At 40.4% G+C, this 19,405-nt stretch overlaps 1 protein-coding gene across 1 annotated transcript in view; it reads left to right on the top strand.

Moving 5' to 3' along the window:
* celf4 (CUGBP, Elav-like family member 4) overlaps nucleotides 1-19,405 on the top strand; it is a 77,303-nt gene that overhangs the window by 45,780 nt on the left and 12,118 nt on the right. The window contains exon 3 of the mRNA XM_026306212.1: nucleotides 15,969-16,017. Within this exon, the coding sequence (XP_026161997.1) occupies nucleotides 15,969-16,017 (49 nt within the window). The remainder of the gene's footprint in view (nucleotides 1-15,968; nucleotides 16,018-19,405) is intronic.

Below are 19,405 nucleotides of genomic sequence, written 5' to 3'. Positions count from 1 at the left end.
CTTTGTTGCATATGTTTTATAATATTTTTGTTGTCACTGCATTTATAGAGTCTATCCCAATCACTGTTGACTGGTAAAACATAATTAGTCAAAAATATTTAAAAATAACCACTACAACTTCTATAATACTGAACAATATCTTCAATTTCAGTTATACTAATTGTGTAAAGTATGATTATCACCAAATGAGACTATGACCCCATCTAATGATTTTCTCATTGGATTTAATTCTCATTCTCTCTGATGTGAACAGCCACTGAACTACCGTGGTTTGGATGAGAAACTGCAGAAAAGTAGTCTTTCTCCAGGATGTATTCCCAGCTCTTTGATTTTATCGAGCAATGTGAAGAACATAAATCTACTGCACCACTTACTTAAAGCAGAGAAAATCTGCAGTTTTTGAGGTGTAGCAGAAAACTAATACAGAGGAAAAAAGAAATACACAGGTGTCATGTGTGACATTTATATGTATAGATTACTGTCCCTCAAATGTATTAAATACAGTACTTAATGGGATTAGACCAGCACTTGTATCATGGTGTTCTGTGCTATTAACCTTTCCTCTCCAGGTTTCTTTTAATAAGGGCAAAGTGGGCATCCCTCAGCAAAGACAAACCAGTGTTGTAGTGTTTTGATTTTAATTAGAGGAATTTGGCTGCAGTTGACATCATCAGATCCTCTTATTTTTGATGAGAGTTAGCTGGCTGCGGATGATGAGCTTATGTCCAAGAAGCAGTCGTACTCTTTAACCCCTCAGAGTAGATGGGTTTTGTTGGTAATGCAAAATGAATGAAACCAGAAAGATGTGACAGAACACCATGATGGTCAAAAAAAGTATATACCGTATATGCAGTTTGTTAGGGTCCCAAAAATCTCCCAAAAATGTTGTAACTCAAATACAAGGTCACTTCATTTAAAAATGTTTTGCGAGTACAAAAACTAAAATACATTTTCTACAATTAAAAGAATTTAACTTTTATCAACTGTGTTGTAAAGTTTAGCCCTAGTCCATCAGATCAGGAACCGTTCCAGTCTTCTTGCAAGTCATACATCTACTGTAGTCTCTCCCAGCCCTGCATGGTAGGGGGGTTAGTAGGTACCATTGGGGGGGGGGACTTGATGCTTGGACATGCCTTCTCAGGAGAATGGCAGGATTTTCACCATGAGAACCACCTCTACTTTATTAGATTAGACTCTGGGTCTCTTCAGTCCCTGTGGCCCGGCTGCCTCCATGGGGAGCAGACCAGCACCGGCCCAGGGATAAGTAGTCGTCATGACAACCAAGAGGAAATTTGTGAGCGAAAATGGTAAGACCTATTGTAGTCTTCCTGTCTTTCTCTGTGACTTTGCACTTTTTTTTGCTGGTGAATTTTTTCTTTGTTATTCATAAGTTCCTAATGTCTCTGAGGCATTTCACTTGTTTTTTGCTCTTTGATGTACAAAAACAAGCAGCAAATGTTAGGGGGAAGTGAAGGGCTGTCGAACAGGGACTCATATTTCATCCTGTCCATAATTTATGGAGCTTTAGGACGGGACATTAGGCTAACATGGGGCATGCTTGTCATAAGCATTTCCCTTGAGTCATAACCAACTGGAGGGGATATAAATTCATTGTGACACATGTTTCTGTTAGCTACACTCTACACTTGATTTTACCCATTTCACCCTTTTACAGACAAGCTCCTATTAAGTGTCATTATGTGTCAGTGACACTATGTGGGTTTAGTGTTTAGTGGTTTGAGGCTACTTTGAGGCCTGTTTGAGGCTACTCAGCTAGGGTTGTTAAGGTTTCCTGCTAGCACTTCAACAGCTATAATCAATGTGACTTAGTGCTACTATGCAGGGTCAGAAATTGACCTCCTTTTTGCTCTGCTTTCGAGAGACAGCAAGCTTTACTATGGGTCAGTGACATTCTTTTGGACTGAGAGCTGGGGAGGTATAGCAAGCACAACCTGTCTGATAATCACAAATAACAGCCAGCCTCAGCTTCAGGCCTGATCTAGCTCTCTCCATAGGGAGGCTAAGGCCCAAGGAAAAGAATACTAGCTCCTGCCAAGTCCCCACTACAAGGTGCTTATAAATCGGCATCCTTGCAGATAGGTCAAGGTTTTGATTTGGCCATGACCTTAGTTCATAAATCTGAATGATATAGAAGCCTTGGTTAAAAGGCTGCTGGATCAACTCTCAGATGGGACACCGCTCCCTTGCTTTCTGTCGCTTTCTATCCCTCTCTAACTCTCTCCTCTTCCATCCCTCCCAATCTCACGTCCCATTTTCAGTCCCTGCTGCAGTCTGGAGTCCCCAGAGTCTTTATAACAGGCAGAGAGAGACAGAGGGAGAGAGATGGCGAGGGGGTGAAACAAGTAATCAATAAATCAATATGTTTTGTGCCACTAAGCTAGGGTAAGCTCACTCCCTCAAAGCTGAGCGTGCATGTACGCACACACGTGTGCACTCACTTACCATTCTAGCAAATTTCTTTCAACACACACAAACAAACAAATGAAGGCTCAGGACAGAATGTCCCTTGCCAAAAGACATTTTGTTGTTTTAGGGACTTTCTTTTTTTCTCATTCTATTTCCTGTTTTGGATCATTAAGCCATTGATTTTTGTTTCAACGGGTAAGTGGTGGTGGGGACCCCCTGGGAGCCAACTGAAAATCTCAACAGAGTGGCCCCAGCAGGAGTTTCTCTAGTTTTGACAGGCTGCTCTCAGGGGCCAGTGGGCCCTCTTAACTCTGCAGGGGAGGAACTATCGCCTGAAATCAGTCATTCTGCCTCAGCATTCCCAGGCACTCCTGCATAAGTAGTAAGAGTTTTCACTTGGATATCTATAGATTTCTTTGTGTTAAATATCTTTGCAACAAATGAAAGTACAAACTTGTGCATTCAGTTATATCCTTGCAGATTTTTTGAAGTGTACAAATTGACAGCTCTCTTCAGGGATTTTAAAGTATGTAAAAAGTTGGCTGAAGCATTTGCTTTCCTATCACCATGTCCAATATTTTTAGGTCCGTGGGGGTGATGAGGGTAGAGGAAAGAAATGGAGATATGGTGAGATACAGTAGCAACTCTGGCAGACCAAGATTCAGTTGGACAACAGCCAGCAAGATATTACAGTCAGATATATAGTAACACAGATGGATGTACTCAGCCTAAAGAGGCTGACATATTGGCCAGTGCTGTCATAAGAATGACATAATACCTATCCTGACAGGTAATGAAAATAAAGGCTGCTCTACCGCTGAGTTGCATAAGTGCTTTAACTTTAGCTCATACAACGTAAAACATTGCCCCTGACATATGGGATATCCCAAGGGAAGTTTCCAGAGTGGCTGGATGTTAAAGGTGGAGGTCTGACGATTGGAAGTGGTCGCCTATGATGTTGTAGATGTAAGTCTTAATTTCAGCACTCAACCAAAGCATCCAATGTGTTCTACTTCGTGTCTCTTTGATATAGAGATATTATTCTGCATTTCATTAAAATGCATCTCAGTGATCCACACTGAATCGATCTGCTCTCGCCCTCAGAAAATGCAGGAATACATATCCAGCCTGACAACTTTCTTTTACAGAAAATTGTCTCATATAACAAGCAATTACTGGTCATATCAATGCTACTGACAACCTAGATCTTTTTAAAACACAAAGGAAATCACAAAAAAGTGTGAATTCAGAACACCTCACTTTATATCACATGTCTGTACACAGTATGAAGTTGTATTTGAATTTATAGCCATATTGGAGCTACCCTGATGCATCATTATGGCCAAATGCATCCCTGGGATGGCTGGATCACCTATGCCTGGGGGCATTTACACATGCACTTTTATGTGGTTAAGATCAGTCTGGACAGAATCCTAGCTCATTTGAATCATTTGGTGCCAGATGTAAAGGGGGTCTGTTTCAAAAGATGAGCTAAATATGAAAAACTGCAGTGTTTTTGGCACCTTTCCTGCAAAGTACATCAAAGCACAGGACTGAAATTAATGCCAAGGGAGCATGGCAAGCTGTGCAGTGGAAGACCAGTTATATTATGCACATGTTTAAATGAAACTGTGTAATTGTCAGAGAAGAAATAATTGAGTTTTCAATTTCGTCTTACAAGATGAAAAGCTGAAATTCTACCTTGCAAATTTTTGTACACACAGAGGTATATAGTCAAACTTTAAATCTTCCTTATTATCTACATATGATGCCGTTGAGGACCAAGACCACTTTGACTCCATAGTTTCACTGCATACTAAGTACAAGTAAGACAAAAAATGCAGTCAAAACAACTCCTGTCATTTTCCACCACTGCTTCATTCATGTCCTTTGCCCCGCCCTCACATCCTGTCCCAGTTCCTTTGTTCTAAAGAAAAGGCAGCTGGAGATACTTTACAGGTGTAATTTGAAGGAACTTTTCCTCCATTAATAATGAAATTGTATTCCCCTCGCTCTCACGTCCCCCGGAACCAACCTGCTGCTGCTACTTAAAACTCTCTCACACGTTCTCAGCTCTCTTCCTCTTATCAAAACCTTAGCTAAACCTTGGGTTTGACAGGAGGAAAGAAATCGAGGGGGCTCACAATATGGATGTAAATGAAGAAAGACAACTGTAGAGAGCCAGTCATATGATCTACCTACACTGTCAAATGAAAAAAATATGGAGGATGTGGAGGAAAGTTTAATTTCTTTTTCAATACTACATTCATTTTCATGGTCACTGCTCAAGCTGTATTCTTTTTGAGTCATCTCTTGTTTGTGGTATTGCAGAGGGCTCAGGCATTTGACATTACTAGAGGCAATGGAATAGCTACAGCCATCAGTGTGAAGATAAGAATGGATGAGGGTAATAAAAGACAAAGATGACACACTGACATTTTGGCCGTTGCGTCGCTGACTTTTGACAAAAATGAAAGATTCTTCCTGTCTGCCCCAAGTGTGTTTTATTGTTTTGTGTACATATGTGTAGGCAGGCTGGTATAGTAGATGCAAACATCAGTCTTCACGTGTGTATGTGTATGCTGCATTCAATCACATGCATGTGCATATTTTTGACTCTTAAGTGTGTGGGAGTGAGAGAACATTCACATCGCCCACCTGGGCTCTAGCTGGGAGCCAACAGAGCTGTCTTACTGAAAAACTCCCTGTTGTTTCTTTGGCGGAGCTGAACAGGCAGATTTGACTGTATCACTTCCTCCTTACTCCTCCTCCTTCACTCTTAACTCCTCTCTTCTCCTTCGATCTGCTCTGCTCCCCTGTTCCCGACACTCATCTCTTCTTCTCCTCTTCCTGCCTTTTCTATATTTAATCAGTGTGAGAGATAGGAATTAGTGATTATTTGATGGAAATATGCAGGCAAGAGAAGTGAGTGTATACATATGTGTGTGTGTGTGTGTGTGTGAGAAAAGAGTTGCTCTCTCATCTATCTGTCGAGATCTCCTGTCATTTCAGGGAAGAGCAGAGTTTGAAGAGAGCAGAGGAGTACAGAGGTTCTGAGTTGCATAATCAGCCTAGCAGGGTTTCACTTGGACACTACAGACATACATGACACCTTTATGCTTCTTCCCTCTCTTTTATACTCTATGTTTGCATCACTCTCAGCCTCCCTTTATATCCCCCCTGCCTTTCTCTCTCTATTCAGACAATGTTCACACTAGGGCTATTTACAGACTGACATTTGCACTGCATGTAAGAAGTAACCTTAGTAAGAGCACTGCTTTGAGTCACCTGCAGTGGTGCCAGTGCAGACAGCTGCAGCATCATCTGGCAAACAAATGGCAACTTTTGATACCAGGCAAGCAAACATCATCAACAACACACTATGTGGCAAACCAAATATGTGAAAGCATGTGTTCTAATTGAATTACTTGTTAAATTGAATGGAGTAGTTCTACTGTCTTCACCGCTCACACTCAAAGATTTAGAATTAAATCATTTGCCCTATAATGTATATACAATATTATAAGTTGCTGTGCTTTGTTTTGGATCAGCCTTAAAACTGATCGATCTTATCTAAACCACTTTTCTTGGATTGTATTTCATTGTCTCACCAGCATCTAAAGCACCAACAAAACCGACTCAATACAGGACTGTTATTGGTTCTATATGTTGGTCTATATGTGTGGTTAGGTCAGCAGCCATGCTAATGTTTTCTGGTAGTAAAGATCTCCACCTACACCGAAACACCTGAACAATATGAAAAGTAATAAAGCAATGTGTGCAGCATAGCCAACATCTGGTAAAGAGTGGGACACGATTTCCTCAGTCACAGCTGGTTGTGGGACATACTCTTATTCTATTTCTAAGAGTTAAATGAGAACATCATTACCACTGTAATCATTGTCTGGAAAATATATACCTGCCACTAGCCGATGATTAGCTTAGCTTAGCATAAATACTGTAAACACATAGGAAAAGCTCCCTGAAGATAAAAAAATCCATCTATGAGCATCTCCATAGTTTACTAATCAACTTGTTACATCTTGATTAGTTTGTATTTTTTTAAAAAAACAGGATGAAGTTTTACAGATCATGTGCAGGACTATTACATTGCTGGGAACAGGGATTCCCTGAATGGGCCACCAGTTGCCATTAACTATTCCTTTAAATCTCCATTCTGTCCCTTTTTGGTCTCCATAATCACCTCTGTGGTGTTTTAACAGAGCCAAACTCACAATTTAATTGTCCTCATTTACATATTTTTTCTGTCATCACACAAACGGATGAACATTAAATAGTGATTTGGTCACAGCTACCAAATTCTACTAAGACAAACAGCATTCCCTGCACTGCTATGGTAACATCAATAAAGTCACAATTTTATGATAGTCAGTTATATGATGTTTGTCAAGACAGTTACAGGGAGTAAAAGGCGTTTCGTTAACTTTACTCTTAACCTTCCCTGCACATTATGAGGGTTTTCTAAGCTTTATCCTCTCAGGAGACATTATCAAGTGTCGAGAGGTAAAATGATTCATTTTCACAATTAACCGTCTTAGTGAGGACATACCCATTTGTGTATATTTTAGCTTTGTAGTTTCCTTTTTACTTTTTAGTTTTTCTATATATTTTTTTTTACTTTTGTTTGTCTCTCCCTTTTTCTAATACACGGCAGGCTATTGTGAGTGACAGCTCATTACAACACCATCTCCTCACCCCCTAACCTCACGAGACAGAGACAAAGTGTGTGTGTGTGTGTGTGTGTGTGTGTGTGTGTGTGTGTGTGTGTGTGTGTGTGTCTGTGCGTGTGCACGTGTAAGAAAGCATGTGGGCATGCACATGCATTTTCATGCGTATTTGAATGTATGAGTGGTTGCATTTCCTTGCACAATATAGTCTGCTTTCCCATCCTGCTATGTATCTCTATTTACATTTGCATATGCTGTATGGTATTTTCATATGCCCAGACCTTTCAAGTCAGCTCTCTTTTTCTCATACATACACACTCACCCACACAGTCCAGCGATATGCAGTTCATGAATACTCCTGCAGCAATTATGGGAAATCCACTCATCAACTCTGTACCTCAGTGATGGCTGGAAAAAAGGACAAAAGTTGCAGGGGGATGGAAGTGAAAGCAGTCTGCCTGCCTGGTTCTGAATATGACAGCTTTGAACTTGTTTTTCTTCATTCATTAGATAAGTGAAAAGCAAAAAGTCTGTGATGGCACGCCAGTACCAGCCATGATTTATGTTCACCTCTGGAAAGAGAAAAGTAGAATTTATGGCTTTCTCGTCCGGCCTAATCTTCACTATATGCTGCAAAGCCCAGCCAATGCAGTAAGCTTAGAGGGAGAGAGAGGCTGAAAATTGTCCTCTACACTTTCTCTAGTTAGGTTTTTTCTTTTTTCTTTTTTCTTTCTCTTCCTCTCACTTACTAACCAACTCTATCACATTTTGTCCTTGTCCTTTTTTTGCTTGCAAGTTTACATACACAGGAAAATCCATACATACACACAGGCTCAGGTGCACGCACAAGGTTTGAACACGCCTAAACGCACACATGCAGGTGCACTATGCACACAGAGACGCACAAACTGAGAACGACTCAGCCCCTCAGCGACACCTTCACTTCTCTCGCACCAATTTTCTCACACTTTTTCATTCTCAGTGTCTTCTCCTCCTTCTTTCTCTCACTGCCTCGCTCCGCACCTCCGCCCTCAACCACCTCCACATATAGATCCTTTCTTTTTATAGTCAAAGCTATAGTCCCATGGCAACATCAGAGCTGTTGATTGCCAAGGTGCTGTACATCTAATTACGTAACTATCGCAAGGGGTTGTGTTGTTAGTGTGTGTGCTCAGCAGCCTATTTGTTTCTCACCCTGGCACTGTCCTCCATTAGCAATGCCTCTTTTTGTGATGGATCAAGCTGTGGTGTGATAATCAATATGTGTTCAAGGCTTAAAAAAGATTTTCAGAGTCACACATAATGTTTTGTGTCAAAAGCAACAAAATAAAACCTTAATACATGCTCAAAATACATGCTGATATATTTTGTGTACCGCATATGTATCAATTTATTAATTTAGTGTAATTTCATTTTGTTTCTTTTTGTGTGTGCATCTCATTTCAACATGAGTGTGAGGGGGCAGTTTATGTACATGTGCATGCAAGTGTGAAGCTATAACAGGTTTAGACAGGGCAATATCATCTAGGGGTGCAGATGATGTGCTTTTTCTATCCCGTTACAGTGCGACAACAGAACTCTCAACCATCAATTCCTATTAAAGCGTTCACAGGAACTGTAAACCCTGTCTGCTCTCATTCCACGTCGATTCTTATCCAGGTAGAGCTCTGATAGGAAGAATTAAAACAGGAGGAAAACACCGTTTTATGCATTAACTTACTGTGGAAAAAATAGTTTTCACACTCACACTCATTTACTCTCTTCCACAACAAAGCCATACAGGAGAAGAGGAGGCAGAAGAACAAGGGAAAATAATAAGAATTGGAACAAGAATAGAAAGAAAAACAGAACACGCACTACATTTGCATTTTAACCTCTCATTCAAAATTGTTCGAAAGCCGTCCCACTACTGTGAGCAGTCAGGCCGCTTGCCAGCGAAAGAAGGAGAAAACAGGAGGAGATAAAGAAGAGGTGGGCTGGTGTGAAATAGATCAAACAATGGATGTGAGAAAAGCGTTGCTGTTCTCAACCAACTGCAGGCAGAAGAGAAAAGGAGTGGAGGAGGAGTGGGGGTGTGTGATAACTTGCAGCTTTTAAAATGTCTGTGTTCTGTAACTAGTTTTTCGACAACAGGTCTTCAGAAAGTTGGAGAAAGTATTTTCAGAGCTAGTTAGTGTGCAAAAGAAATTTTATCAGGAAGAAAAATCAGGATGAATCTTCTGATGAAAATTCAGAAAACAGTAAGTTGGCCTTTGAGATGAAACTATCATCAATGATCTTCCCCACTCAAGCACGAGTCTGACTTGGATGTGTGTGTGTGGGCCCTGTTTGTATGCTTGTCTATCATTCTCTGTTTTCATGTTCTGTGTATGCTTGACAGGCATGTAACTGCCATGTTGATAAAGGAATTAGCAATGATCAGAGGGTCGGACAGAGAGGCTTGCCTCCTTTTGTGAGCTCAGTGTGTTTTCCTTTCATCTGCCTTTGTGGGGACACGGTGATTTCAGTGGACACTGCTGGGACAGCAGCACCGCAGAGCGAAAAGCAGCAGATAGAAACAGGCACAGAAAGATGGGGAATGCATTTTTCATTCACCAGTTGCTCTGAGAGGGATTTTAGGGATATGACAGGGAGAAAGCTTAACGTCAAATGGTTTTAATGTGCTTGGTGTGAGGTCATAATTTGCACCTTCTACCATACAAATGAGCCACTGTTATTAAGTGTCATTTAAACTTCTGCCATCAAACACACTAGAGCAGTAAATGAGTGTGTAACAAGTCCTTAAAACTGTTCACAGCAGGTTTTGGTGTAGTGCTTCATCATCTCGCAACATTCTCAACGTAAAGAAATACTGATAAACGAGGGCCAGTGTTCTCATTTGCCATAACACACACTTCAAAAACATTGTTGTACTACTAGCCACCTCAGTGCTGTGGTGTTACAGCCAAAGAAAGCACAGTGTGTGCCAATTCATCTGGATGCTTCTTTTCTTAGTTTTTATTTTGTACCCATCCACTCAGCTAACTGCAGCATGCCACTCAATCCCAGCCCAAACAACAGGGACAGGCCAACCTGCTGTCAGAAAACACTCTCCTCATCCTTGATCTGACGTGAAACAGATTGCCCATCTATGTTTGTCTGTAAAGATGAGAGGGGATAAAGGAGAAGAGAATGCAGCAAAAGGAAAGAGCTTGGGATGTTTTGCTTTATAGTCCTCTTTACCCTCACACACAGACATTGATCTCTCCATGCTATGTTTCACTTTAACATCAAAAGAGAGGTTTGGTGTTTGGCCATATGTCAGGATGAAGAACTACTGAGGAAGGAAAGAGCAAAGGTACCACTGAGATGTGTAGACATTAATGGAGATTAAACCCAATGGGAATCCAAGTGGGATTAAACCACTTTCCAGCCTTCATCAACACTTTTATAGACTAACCTGAAAATTCTGGCCAAACATCACAGCAGATGTTGTTTGCTTGCATGTAGTGTAAATGACACAGTTGTTGTTTTTGAGTGGGTTTCAGGCCAGAACTGACAAATGTCCAGTTTGTGACTTAAAAAAATGCAGCAAATAGCCTGGGGAAGGTCATCACAATCAAAAATATATGCACTTTTACAAAATACATCATGTTTGCCTTGGGCATGGAAATATTAATTGTAAGTATTTAAAAGAAGTTTTGTTGTTGTTGTTGATGTAGGAAAACAGATGGTGCACTTTAAATTAGCTTAGATACAGTAAAGCAGTCTTGGATTACTCACACTGCAGTTTGCCACCACACAAAGATTTGGTTGTTTTTCTCTTCGCTGAAATGTTAGCCTGAATGATTCATTAGCTTTTTGACAGTCCCCATCTCAAAGCTGACACTACTTTATTGGCCTAATCTGATTGTAACTTCTGTTGAAGTATTTGCCTGTAAATACAGGCTTTTGTGACTCACTCATCACAGCAAAAAAAAGAAGCACATAGCCACAGCCATATTTCAGACCTAATAAATAAAAACCTTACTCCACTATCTTAATTTAGTTGTCACTGAAATATTCAGGAGCAAAACTACTTTTTTCTTATATGTATTAAAACGTACAGTTGCAGAAACACATCTTTAACTGCACCTCATGTTCTATTCAGCAGCCCTATATAGAACATAAGCCGATATGTTGCTGGCAATTTGGACAAGCTCAATCTTAATGTTATATAGAAAAACAACTGGCTTCTTTAGTTCTGTTTGTGACTTGTTAGCTGGAAAAAATATTTGTTACCAAAATTAGCAGGAGGATCACATGAGGTGAAGTGATGCTATTTGAGTGACTGGCCTGAATTTCACCCTGAGTGAACACACCTTTTGCCATGGGAAAGATAACAACAAGCTCATTCCCGTTCCATTACAGCACTTCTCTCTACAGACTGTAGTGGTAATGGTGAGAAGAGCGTGAGCTGCCGTTTTGCAGCAAATGTTGTAAAATACTACTTCTGTAACTCTAGAGGTTGCAAAAGTCAATAAAATGAAAATTTCACATGTTCTGTAACAGCTTTGATGGAAATGCGAGGTTATTCTATGGGGAGGGGAATTCTTCTGTGAATTAATGTAAAATCAATACTTTTAAAATAGGTTGTCCTCTTTGTGACCACTGGTGAAATCTATTACCTACCTGCTAAATGTTTCTATCTGTTTTTTTTTTTTGTTTTTTTTTTTTTGTTTTTTTTTTTTAGCTAATCTTGTCACTGGATTTTTTTTCTCTCCATACAAGGGCCAGTTTCTCAAAATCATTTCAGGTTATAACCATATTTGTTCAGCTAATGTTGCCATTGGCACGTTTCCATCTCAAGTTGAGTGTTGTGCATGCTGAGATACTTTGGAAAGCAGATCCAGATCAAGTGCCAATGGTTCATTTGACTGAGTATGAGTATTTGGTTACTCCTAAACCTACTGGCATTGCTTCTGCAGAAAATCTCTACATCTGAAAAAGCCTCATTTCATACAATGTCTATCACATAACAGCGAATACCAAGTATGTATGAACAGAAAGCACAAAAAAAAATCCTTAAAACACCTCAACATACAAATGGGATGGAGACAGAATGAAAGCTATTGGAATGGAAAAGAAAAAGGGCCTTCAGCAGCAGAATGTAAAATAGAGCAAGTTTTGACAATAGTAGAGGAGGAATATTATGAAGGCAGCCTTCCTTGGTTCCCTGGGAGAGTTTCATGGAGTGCTTTCTCACTGTGATAATGAAATGACCTGGCCTGCTCTGCTCCACTCTCTCTCTGAAAAACACATCTGCCAGACGAGGGTGAAAATGAGAAAATCCTACCTCCTCTCCCGAGTTTCGTAAAGCATACTTTCAATATTCTTTATCACAGACAATAATGGGAATGTGAGTTACTGTGCACACTTGTGTCCTTGTGAGTGTCGTGTATTACTGTAACTCTGTGTGCATCTATTAGTACAAGAGTGTTGTTTTTGATGCGCGCACTTGCAGTGTTTTGAGCAACTTATAATAAATTGTGCTTGAAGCGCATGTGACATAACAAGGTACTACACAGAAATTCAGTGGATAGAAATCCCATAGAGTTGTCATCATAACATTGTTTTTGTAACTTCATTTTTGTGGTTTGCGCGCAGTGAAATCAATACAGTAAGCAGCAAAACTCTGATCAAGGACTTCAATTTTGTCCAATTTGAAGTTAAAATCTAATAAAGCAAATTATAGCCCCACACTGTTTTGAGCTAATCTTGTACTCCTCACTAGACATTCAGGCCATACTATACTGATTCAGAAGAATGACTCACTAGTTTGGTACAGCACAGACTGCATGCAGACCATGTATTCCCTCAGCTTCTAGTTAGCAGGGAATCTATGGCAGCACTGAGGCAGAGCATTGTCATTCAGTTACATAATCAACAGAGAAGTGTAGCAACTGTGTATGTTTGTGTATGTGAGTGTGCAACCATGCATGTGTGTAGCTGCAGTTCTTTTTGAGCTGTCGATCATGTGGTACACCAAGGCCACTCTAACACAAGGCTGCTGAGTTGGACTTTCAACAACAATGGTGCTTAGCCTCTACGTCTGTGTGAGTCCATGTGCGCACTCGCTAGTCTTTGTAAAGGCATATGCATGGATGAATAGGCAGCCACATTTTCAAGGCTGAGGAGAAAAAGCACACTTCATGTGAGGTATTAGGTGTTCATACTGAGAGATGAACCAATTTACTGCATCCATTTACAAATCTGTTGTTTGTGTGTGCTCATTTATGTTTGTATATTTCCAGGCATACTTGGATGCTTGGGCCTATTTGTGATTTTGCATATTTGTGCTTACCCATGCATGTTTAGTCACTTGTATGTTTGTATATGTGTGTATGTCTGTGTCACAGTGCCCTTTTGTGTAACAGTAGGTGACATGTTATTATCGTACTGGCATTAGGCTAAAGACAGCTTGTTGTATTTTCTGTGTATTGCGTTGCTTCTGCTGCTCAATGCTGCCATCTGGCTTTGGTCAACACTACCACAGACATCCTAGGGGACCTATCCCTGCTAGTCAGCGTGTGGTTTTAACAACTGTTTTGGGATCGGTTGTCCAGTGGGCTGGTGCTAACTCACCCTATTATGAGCAGGATGATAAAACTGACCTTGAAGCAGTTTATGGGCCTGGGATAATGGAAACCACTGATAGAGAGCCCATGAAACTGCACTCAGCTCTCAGTGACAAAAGAAATAATGGTTTAACTACTTAATATTATTTTGAACTGTAGCTAAAAATTTATGAGCAGATATTTTACATGTTGCTGCTCAACTAGCATAGACAAATTATGGGACTTACTTATTAATCTGTGAAGCTAGTAGACTAGATTTTACATTTTAAGAATAGATATCAAAACACTAAGATGAATTACAGTTTTAATAAAAAAAGTGCCTCATAACTGAAAAAAAAATGTTACAATAAGAGACTATGAATATGATCAGGGTAGGGGAGAGGAGAGAAGAAGGATGGTTATTGTAATTTTTATTATTTGCTAAAGGGAGGACAGCCCAGTTTTTTTTCTTAGATGAGGAAGAACCTCTTTTCGTTTGACTTCAATGGGCCTCACCATGCAAAGAATTTTCAAACAGGCCCTAAAATCTCACTGCTAAGTAAAATGAAGATCAGGAAAAATAAACGTAACCTAAGATAGCGCAACCTTATACTGTGCAAGTTGCATATAAACCAGTGAAGGTGGAACAGAATTAGGTCAGATTGAGTCCAGACCATTTGTATGGGTCATGGTAAAAGTGCTCATATGTGTGCAGGCTTATAGGCCCCCTAGGAGCATTGGGCTGACCTTGTCCCATACCGTGATCTATGTCCTCATCTCCCCCATGTACTGTTCTCCCCATTCCTGCTCGCATGTTCCCTCGTTGCTCTATTTTCAAATCTCTCCCCCTGCCCCTCCTATTTTTTTAAACTACTGTATTTAGTTCTTTTTTCTTCCTTCTCTCCTGTAATCTGTTTTCTCTCTCCTACCCAACCCTTTTTATTCACATCCTTGTCTATCTTTTTGCTTTTTTACTAATTTTTAACTCCCTTTTTTTCCAATCGCCATTTTTTTTTATCCTCTCTCATCTTTTTTCCATATCAACAGCCAGTCTGATAAATAATGCATCACAGCACATTAAAAACATTAGTAGGGTTCTCTTGGCTGTCAAAGAGAGGGAGGAGACGAGGGAGAGGAAGGAATGGGTAATTCCATTTTAAATAAGCGTTATGGAGAGTGAAGTGATTTAATATTAGCAGCAGAAAAGCGTGACAAAGGGTGAAGGTTCGAGCATTTTGCATCGTGACATCGTGTCCTCACATGAAAAGGTTTTTGTCTTTGGTGAATCATCTGAAAGCTCATAGATTCATTAAGATGATGACTATTCCAGCAAAGGCAAAAGAAAAGATGTAATGATATTTAGCAAAACACTGATGCTGCATCGCACAGAACCTTGACCTTTTCCTCCTCTCCTTTTATCCTCGGCTTTCTCCTCTCCTTTCCTCTCCTAAACCTCTCCACACACCCCCAACCATACTTTCCTTCCATTCCTCCTGGCAGCATGGCGATTGGCATTATTAAAAATTGATTGGCGGCGAGCGTTTAGCAGGGTGGCGAGGCGGAGAGGGAACGTTTGACAGGCAGGAGTGAAATGAAAGGAGGGCCTCGGCGGACACACTGCGGAAAGGTCTCACTGGGGGACAGACAGTATGTGTGTGTGTGTGTGTGTGTGTGTGTGTGTGAGAGTGTGTGTGTGTGTGTGTGTGTGTGCACTTGTATGTACAAGCTTGTGTGTGAGGCTAAGAGAAGATTGTGCAAGAACATTTTGTAGTGAGGCTTAGGAGTTTGAAAACTCACACAAGATAGTGTGTTTATACTGTTTGTATGTGTGCACATCCACAATAATATATCTTAGCACACACACACACACACACAGTCCACATAAACCATATAAGGATGGCATCCAGAAGCAGTCACAGAGATGATACATAGTCACAGTAGCTCTGCTGACCCAGAGTTACCTCTCCACCCTCCTCCCTCCATCCCTCATTCTATCATTCCCTTCATCCCTCTGCTTATCCCCCTTTCCAGCCCTTCTCTCTTCTTTCATCTCAGATCAAATAATATTTCCAACCCATATTCCCAACCAGCTATTCCCCCAATGGCTATAAGTGGTACAGCTTTGCAGATCTTCAATACACTTTACCCGCAATTTGGCTGAGTGATTCTAAAAAAGTTATTTCAGAGGAGGAGAAGGGTAAAAGTGTGTGTCATTACATGAGCGCATGATGCTAACTGCTTTCTTTTCCGTCTTTGCTTCTCTTTCTCTCTATCACAGATGAACAGGCCGATCCAGGTGAAGCCAGCAGACAGTGAGAGCCGAGGAGGTACTGTACGCCCTTCTTTGCTTCTTTCCCTTCCCCCTTCTTTTCTACCTTTCTTTCTTTGTTCCAGCCCTACAAACATGCTGCCTGCACATATCAGCTTCACTATTATCTGTCCCATTAGACGATGCCCTGTACCTCGACACTGGCTGACAGCATGGCCTGGCCAGACCCTCCAGTCTTCAGAACACATTATGTAAACAGCACTCTTCCTGGCCAGCACAGCCTCTAGCCCCTTTCTTGGAGTTTCATCATATGCACTGATGCATATAAATGCACGCACATACACAGAAACACGTGGGTCCTGTCACGCCTGAAGGGAAAGCAGGTCACTTCTTTTTGTCAAACACCTTTAATAGCACTGTCTGCAACAAAGCAAATCCTATTTGAGTAATGTCACAAGTTCGTATCAACTAAATGAGATTTGTGTGAATGAAAATGTATGTGCAGTCTGGCATTTTGTTTGACGTTGCATTGTGAAGTTCAGCTAAGACAACTTGAAGCACATTTTCAATATCCATATGTAGAAATATAGTGACCTGCTCCTGCTATCAATCAGTGCACTGAGCAAGACAAGACAGATGCAATTTGACCACTTTCGGGCAGAGGTTTTTCAAACTTTGCAGTTGTTAATATAATTGGCACCAAAGTGATTCTTTCACCACAAAAAAAATGAGAAAAGAGAGGTGAAAAAAGAAGAAATAGAGCATTCAAGAAGCTGAAAGTTGATAAGCAGAGAGAAGCAGAAGGACTGAGCGAGAGGTGTTAGCCTGTAAAGAGGAAAAAAAGCTTTAAGGAAAGGAAGGGAGACTGTGCGACATCCTCTTCTATTTAGTTTGGTGGTGCTCTGAGTATGATTGATGGCGCAGGAGGGAAGAGAGGCGCGCACCGAGTGCGAGAAAGCAAAGTGAGGGCAATGCAGGACATCTATACCTCTGTCTTTCTCTGCATGTATCTCCTCCACTCTATCCCTCTCCTCTATTCTCCACACTTCTATTTTTTCCAAGATAATGTCAGTGTGACTTTCTTTGGTCTTCTTTATTAACGTAAAGACACTGTACTGCGTGTACTGTACTGAGTCCTACATTTCTAATTACAAGGATCGAAAAAAAAAAAATCAGTTCTTTTACTTGAAACACGGTAAAAATATTTTGGCACAAATAATATAGTCCTACATTTTAAAAATCCTACTAGTAACAACACAGTATTACCAGTAAAGTGTGCTTATGGTAGAATTCTTCAGTAAATGGTTCAGAAAGATGATGATTATAATGGCAGGAAGGAAGGAATTCAAAGCCAAGTTATATTTGTTTTTGTCTTGGGACTTTTCTTTAATCTTTCCTTTTATTGTGTGTGAAATAATTTATAATGAATTGTCTTTGGGCCTCGATCTGACGGGTTTAATGAGAAAATGATTCTTTGGTGGCAGTGATAATAACTCACAGACATCTGGAACAATGACAAGAGGCACCAAATATACAGTGGTCTTAGGTAAGGGATCCCAAAGCAGAAAGACTTAGAGGTATTGCTTTAACTTTAGAAACCAGTCATATGTTTTTGAAAATAACATATTAATCTGACAAGTAACCACCATATGTGTCTAATATATACTGTATAGTGGAGTTAAAAGTACTCCATTCCCCTATGAAGGAGCATAAAATGGAAATACTCAAGTACAAGTATTAAGATACAGTACTTATTTTCTGTGCCTGTCTGATTAATATTAGGGAGGAAGGAATGCTGTTAAAGTGCTATCGATAATGCTATAATGAAAATAAATGTTACTCTTAAAAATGAAGGAAAATATATGCGATAATGTAATTAAAGACTAATACTTTTTTATGATTCTTGGAAACAGCCTTGCCTTCAAAATATTCCAGTAGAATAAAATGAGGGAAAGTCATTGTATATTTGAGGGGTGTGGGGGGAGCTCAGGTATGTATTGATTTTCTCTCTAGCTGTATATGAGTGTGTGTGCATGTGTGTGTGAGTCTGTTAACACTCTTTTCATGTAATGTTTATTGGTGTCTTCCCTGGGGAACTGTAGGCTTTGGTCACCAATGAAGTGTGTACCGTGAATATGTATTTGTGTCGAACATTGGTGGGGGGACAAACAATCCAAGATTTTTATGTGTGTGTCCTTCACCCCTTATGTGCATGTCACTCTTGTAACCCCCACCCCCCACCCCATGCCCAGTGCAAGGCCGGAGCGCAGATTAGTCTTGTTGACTCGGCAAGGACACCCTGTCAGGCGCAGGCAGTGGGCTATGGACCCAAAGCATGCCTGCACACACACACACACACTTTTACTCACAACTACACACACGTTAATTTGCAGAGCACATTCAGAGGCAATCGCACTGAGGCTCATTAATTTCCCAACATATACATCCATTTCCACAAAGCTCAGATTCTGTGTAACATAAAAACAGACGGCCCTGCACACAGACGCATCTGCTACTGCTGGGCACTAACACACTTTCACCGTCTGCCTCACAATTCCCCTCATTCAGTGGCTCGATCTCAGTCATCTGCTGACACTAATGAACTGATGCTGGACCTCAGACTGCCTCTAGTTTATTAAAACCCAAACATGTAGATTTTAGATCTGATTATCATCCTCCAGTTCTTTTTGTTAACAGGAGTTCATTGCAGTACATTTGATTAAAAAGACATTTGCTTCACGTTATGTTTTCCTCGTGGTCCCAGAGACATTTCGCTGACATGTCCGCAGCACGTATAACTTCTAAAAGTCCAAAGAGAATGTTTAATTCTTCTGTCATCTAAGGATCCGATATGTTTTAACAGTTAAAAATCACTCTGAAGGTTTTTCACTTAACATCATACTAACTAACTTAGAACATATCGTTGTGCAGACTAGTGTAGTAGTCAAATTGCAGGAGCAAGGTGCTACAGAAGAAGCCATGCAATAATTAAATAACCACAACATTCATTGATCGTACACTCAAGAAGAGTAGAGCATCATATTAACCTCCTATTTAAAATGTGAAGCTACTCTGCAGCTGTAAACTAAGACAGGCTGTAGTTTCATTGATTGGGGTAACAATATTTTATTTCACAATGGGATTATGGACTTAGTGATTAAACATTGGTATGATGTGATTAAGGACTGTGCTGTTGCCGGTGGGTGAACTTTGCCACACTGTGTTATGAGCATCTGTGACCAGACAACATGCTTAGGGCATAGTGCCAACTGTGAGCCCCATAGACACGACCTGCACAATCACAAACTAATCTTCCATTGCATAAAAATGTAATGGAAACATAGGTGGACACAAATAATAATACTCTGTATACGAGGGCTGCAGCTATCGATTATTTTTGGAGTCGAGTATTCTACCGCATATTTAAGCGATAACTCAAGTAATCG

The sequence above is a fragment of the Mastacembelus armatus genome, chromosome 5 (assembly GCF_900324485.2).
Source record: "Mastacembelus armatus chromosome 5, fMasArm1.2, whole genome shotgun sequence".
Lineage (NCBI taxonomy): Eukaryota > Metazoa > Chordata > Actinopteri > Synbranchiformes > Mastacembelidae > Mastacembelus > Mastacembelus armatus.
The sequence above is the reverse complement of the archived record's forward strand: the minus strand, read 5'-3'. Positions and strand labels throughout refer to the sequence as shown.